Source organism: Galeopterus variegatus, unplaced genomic scaffold (genome assembly GCF_000696425.1).
Source record: "Galeopterus variegatus unplaced genomic scaffold, G_variegatus-3.0.2 Scaffold958, whole genome shotgun sequence".
In the NCBI taxonomy this organism is placed as follows: domain Eukaryota; kingdom Metazoa; phylum Chordata; class Mammalia; order Dermoptera; family Cynocephalidae; genus Galeopterus; species Galeopterus variegatus.
The window spans coordinates 434,487-440,112 of record NW_007727069.1 but is presented as its reverse complement, the minus strand read 5'-3'; the positions used below and the strand labels follow the sequence as shown (position 1 = coordinate 440,112).

General features: G+C 50.4%; 1 protein-coding gene across 2 annotated transcripts in view; it reads right to left on the bottom strand.

The window, feature by feature from the left end:
* Window positions 1-5,626, bottom strand: part of ACTN1 (actinin, alpha 1) — a 49,805-nt gene that overhangs the window by 17,059 nt on the left and 27,120 nt on the right. For both annotated transcript variants that reach the window (XM_008573715.1, XM_008573716.1), the window contains exons 8-10: window positions 5,060-5,152; window positions 3,768-3,998; window positions 1,972-2,119 (exon numbers count right to left, since the gene is read on the bottom strand). In XM_008573715.1, coding sequence (XP_008571937.1) covers window positions 1,972-2,119; window positions 3,768-3,998; window positions 5,060-5,152 — 472 coding nt within the window. The remainder of the gene's footprint in view (window positions 1-1,971; window positions 2,120-3,767; window positions 3,999-5,059; window positions 5,153-5,626) is intronic.

The window sequence follows — 5,626 nt, the reverse complement described above, 5'->3', positions numbered from 1 at the left end:
GGCGCGACACTGAGGGTTGCGATCCGTTGCCGGACACGAAAAAAGACAAAAAGGGAAGAAAGAAAAAAAAGAAAAGGCATAACACAGAGCCAGAATTTATAAGTGAAAAGAAAGCAAAGGGCAAACAATTGGAAAATTCTCAGCCTGGCCACATAAACAGTGAGAAAGTCAGTTCAACAAAGGAAATCAACAGTGTAGCCTGGCAACTGCTTGCTAAGGATATTAATATAGAAGAAAGGGATTATCAGAAGAGAAAAAAGACCTTGAAGGCATTTCAGAGATCTTCGAGGCTGTCCCTCCCATCACAGCCCTAGAGGCCTAGGGAGACAGAACAGTCTTGGGTAATAGGCCTGCAGTGCCCTCCACGGTCTTGCTGCCCAGGGCCACCTCAGGATGCTTCTCATACCCCAGATGCTCCAGCCTTGCCTTAATTGGCCACAGGCATGGCTGGACCAGCAGTGGAAGATACAAGCCAGAAGCCTTGGTGGTGTCCACGTAGTTTTAAGTTTGCAGGTTCACAGAATGCCAGAGCTGTGGAGACTTGGGAGCCTCCACCCTAATTTCAAAGATATATAGAAAACCCTGGGGAACCAGGAAGAGATCTGTCACAGGGATGGAATTAACGTATAGAACCTTCCCTAGAGTAAGCCAAGCAGAAATGTGGGGTTGAAGTTGCAGCAGAAAATCCCCACCAGGGCCATGCCAGGTGGAGCTATAACAGCAGGACTGCTGTGGAGACCCCAAAACTTTAGAGCTACCAGCATGCAACACCAGCCTGGGAGAGTTAAAGCATGGACTGAGACCAGGAAAGCCATAGGAACAGAGCTGCCCAAGGATTTGGGGACCCAACTACCACACCAGCATGCAGAGGATGCCTGAAATGGAGCCAAGGTAGATTTTTCAGCTTTGAGATTTGAAGCCTAACCTGCTGGCTTTCAGACTTGTTACTATTTCTCCATTTTTGAGTGTGAGTGTGTACCCTGCGTTTGTCCCATCATTATATCTTGGAAGTAGATAACTTGTTTTGATTTCACAGATGGGACTTTGGAATTTTGAACTGGGACCAGTTGACTTTCAGGCTATGGGAATAAAACGAATATATTTGTATGTGAAAAGGACATGTGTTTTAGGGAGCCAGGGGCGGAATGCTGTGGATTGAATGTCCCCCCAAACTCACTGAAGCCTAATTCCCACTGCAACTGTTCAGGGTGAGAGGAAATTCCTATTATGATCATGCAAGGTGGGGCCTTGAAGAGGTGATTAGATTGTAAGGACATGGTCTGGTAAATGGATTATTTCATTGATGGTTTAATGGTGTCATGGATGTGGTTCTGTTGGCTTTAAGAGGAGAGCACATGAGAGTCTCTCTCTCTCTCTCTTGCTTCTGGATTTTTTGCAGTGTGCTACTCTGCATCACTGAAGTCACCACTAGAGAAGGCCCTCACCATAAGTGTTTCTTGGACTTTGGACTTCCCAGCCTCTGAACTGTAAGCAATAAGTATTGTTTCTTTGCAAATTACCCAGTTTCAGATATTTCTGTTATATGCAACAGAGACAGACTAATACAGTCCCCAGGCCAAATTTACACTGCTTTTAAGGGGCAGAGTCGGGATTCAATCCCACCCTGACTGATGCAGGGGAACAGAAACAATTACAGTGACAAGAACTATCAAAAATTAATTTTTATGAAAAAAGAGTTAACACTTACATAGCACTATACTATAATACCAGGAACTCTTCTCCATACTTTGTATTAATTGATTTAATTCTCATAAACCTCTATGAAGTTGGTGCTATTACTATCCCACTTTACAGAAGAAACTGAGGCAACTAAAAGGTGAACAAACTTGCCTAATTATGCCAGACAACTAGTAAGAGACAAATGAAGCAAACCAAAAGCAAGACAAGAAAGGAGTTGTGCCTGGTGGCTGGGTGGGGGAGCAGGACAGCCAGGAGGCTGGGTGGCCTTACCATCAGTCCAGGCCTCGTGGATGGAGGCCTTCTGCCGGAACTTCTCCGCCAGGTGGTCAAGCCGCTCCAGCCTCCGGATCTCATTCAGCAGCCACTCCTCATAGCCCTTCTCCACCTGCTCCAGGCAGCCCCAGGCGTTGTTGATGTCCTGCAGGGAAAGAAGTGCAGGCTCAGGGCCCAGTCTTGGCCTGGACCCCAACCTCTTATCCCCGAGACCCCTGCAGCTGCTCCATGCCTTCCTGATTTCTGCCCCATTTCCACCCCAGCCAAGCACCTCCCCAACTCCCAGCTCTCACTGGTATTTCCCTGGGCTCCAAAGAGCCAAGCCTTGTGGGCAAGGAGCGGGGACTGAGTCCACATAGGTCACCCAGCTATGGGATTTTGTGTGTGCAGTCCTGTGAGGAAAGAGCCCAAGGCCCTCCCTGCCCACGACTGGCTTCCAACAGGTCTCGAGCCAATCACAGAGGTTGTAGAGCCAGCCAGGGAAACAGAGCCACGATGAGGGAGGCGAGCAGGTGTGGGAGCCGCCAGCCTCCCCACATTCCCGGATCCACTCGTGGGCTTGGGCCTCTGGGCAGTAGCCTGGAGCTTGCAGGGACCCAGGCCTGGGTGAGCTGGCCCAGATCCTGAGAGGACAGACGCTGAGTGCCAACCCACACAATGCTTCGGACAGGGCTGCCTGCAGTTAGCGCAAGGGCACCCAGCTGAGCAACACCAGGGGCCGAACCTGCCAGCCTGTCACCCTCCCCACCACGTGCCATGGCCAGGCTGCCTCTGCACTAGGGAAGGGGCACTTTTTCTAGTTCTCACACAGCACTCTTTGGCTAGCAGTGGCTCTGGCCACCTAAAGCTACTGATTCAGCCTTTGAGGCAGTAAAAGGACTGCAGTTTTCCAAATTGCACATGTAATGTCAAAGTCCCTTTTTTTTTTTCCTTTCAAGACTCCCTCAGACCCTGCCTGCTTCCAAAGCTGTCCGTGCTCCCCTTCCTCTACTAGTCCTGCCATACTCGCCTGTCTTCAATTTAAGGAAGAAAAAAGCTCTGCCTCAGTACGTTTGTTAATTTTATTCTACATGTTTCTCTGGCTTATAAAACTTTTCCCTAAGTCCTGAGGACAGGAAAAAAGGAGATGAATAACAAAAAGTGACATAAAAGAAGAGTATTCCATGACATGGAAAGCTGGTCACAATATAACAATAATAATTTTTTTAAAGCAGATTATATAAAAAAAGTTTGGGGATTCCCTTAAAAATATATTTATGTGGAAAGACTAAAAGGACCTTTTCAAAAAAAAATTCTTTTAAGTTGATACTGGGTAGTGAGATTATGAATAATTTCTATTTTTTGTATTTTTGCTTACTTGTATCTTTGAAATATCCTATCAAAAAATTATTTAATAAATTTTTTTTTTTTAAGTACTTAAGACTTCATGGAAGTAAAAATTATCTTTGCTACTGAGTTATGCTCTGCTTGGTTCTATCCATCAAGAGCCATCTTGTCTACAAAGATTTTTTTTAGGGGGTTGGTTGGTGGTGCTGGGGAGGTCAGGGGTCCAGAAGGGCACGCCCCTTCTGAATGGTGAGGGGAGAGGCAGCCGCCCCACATCACTGACTTTTGGCTCGAGCCTGGGTTAAATCTGGAAGGGAGAAGTGATTCCAAGAGCGGTGTCCATAGGCAGAAGAAAACACGACCCCCTCCCTCCCCTGCCCATGGCGCCACATTTGGTCATGACTAGGAGCAGCTCAGGGATGGAGGTGATGCAGGCTGGGGGACCAGGCTCACTGCCCGGTGCTCACCGAGACCATCCTGCCCTCGGAAGGCATGAAGGCAGGCCGGTTGCTGAGCCGCAGCTTGGTCTGCAGCGTGTTGAAGTTGATCTCCAGCTGGCACTTCTCCTGCACCTTGGGTGGCTTGTGCAGACGCCGGTAGTCGCGGAAGTCCTCCAGCTTCTGCTGCATGGCCTGCATGGTGTTCTCGGGCACTCGGTTCTCCAGCCACGGAATGGTGCGGCGGATCCACTCCAATAGCTGGGGGTGGGGGGCAAGCACGCTGGGAGTGTGCAAGGAAGGCTTCCCTGTGCCCCCAAGGGGGTCTCTCCTGATAGCATGCTCTTTCCCAACTAACATGCTAGGGCATCCCCAGGCCACGAGGCAGGTTCCGGCGTGTTCCCTCTGAGAACCGCAGGCTTGGTGAAGCCTAGCTACCAGGGTGTGCTAACTCACAGCCAGCATCACCCAACCTCCTTGCTCTGCCACAGGAAGAACCTGGTGGGAAGATGGCTTGACTAAGAGGCAGGAGACCTGAGTCCTAGTTGTAGGTCCTACCAGCTGGGCCTCTTTCCCCATCTATACCACAGAAGGGATTAACAGCTATTCCCCGAGGTCCTTGTCACCTGACCTTCTAGGATTCTAGAATGTGGGTTCCCAACTAGCTCCTGGGGCAGGGAATAATAGTCTGGGTTGTTTCCCTTGAGCCAGGGTGATGGTGGTGCAGAAGACAGAGGAGGAATGGAAATGACAACAGGAAATATTCTGAACACCTGCAAGGTGCCAGACATGTTGCAGGAATGAACTCATCTGAATAATGCCAGGAATCCTATGGGGTTAAGTGCTGTGATCATCCCCACATTATGGAGGAAGTAACCAAGGCACTGCCAGGTCATTTGGTGTGCCAAGGTGACCTGACTGGAGCAGGAACTTAAACCCAGGCATGTGGGCTCTAGAACTTGGGTTCTGACTATGCTGGATGGCAGATCCACCCAGAGGCTGGGCTGAGCAGCTCAAAAGGCTGAGTTATTTTAAGACAGAAGTGCAGCCTTTACCCAATGTAGCCAATGGCAGAACAGCAAAGCCAGCACTGTCCCATTCTGTCTCCAGGTGGATCCAGCCACTAAGTGAGCTGCTAAGTGAGCCAGAGTAAAGCACAAGCTGCCCTGGGTTAACCATGCTGGGAACATGAACTACACCCAGCCCGGGACTATGCCCCAGGGATGGATTTGAAGGTACAGGCTCTGGGGGCTCTTTTTCTCTCAGGGTAGGGTGGGCAGGGCCTTGCGAGGCCAAGTCAGGAGAACCCAGGGAGTACCCACATCACTGGCCAGCTTCTCATAGTCTTCCATAAGCTGCTCATTCTCCTGGTTGACGGCCAACACCTTGCAGATACGATTGGCTGCGGTCTCCGCCTGGCAACAAGACAGACAGTCGTGATCGGCCAGCCCTGGCAGCACCTGGTACACAGCTGCGTTGACAGACCCCTCCCTACCCCTGTAGGTCCAGATGGTCGGAAGGGAGCTCCCTCCTCTCCCTTCCTCACCATCCTCATCGCCAGCCCATGGCCCAGTCCCCTGGGTCACGTGAGCCTGGATAGAAGTTTTGGTGGCTGAACTGGGCCCCTGGAGAAGGGCCTGAGTTTGAGGCCCAACATGTGAGTTGGGAAAAAAGGAATCCAGAAATGAAAATGCTCGGGTCAGGCAGAGAAGTGAGAAAAATCTATGCCCATCCTACAATTCCAAGTGGGAACACCGGGATCCCAAGGCTCAGGACCTCGGGCTGGATTTGCCAGGATCTTGGAGATGCAGGAATTCAAATCTGGGAGTCCTGGGATAAGGTGCTGACTAAGCAGCAGTGAGGCCCCCCCCCCCCCCCGCACCCCCCCC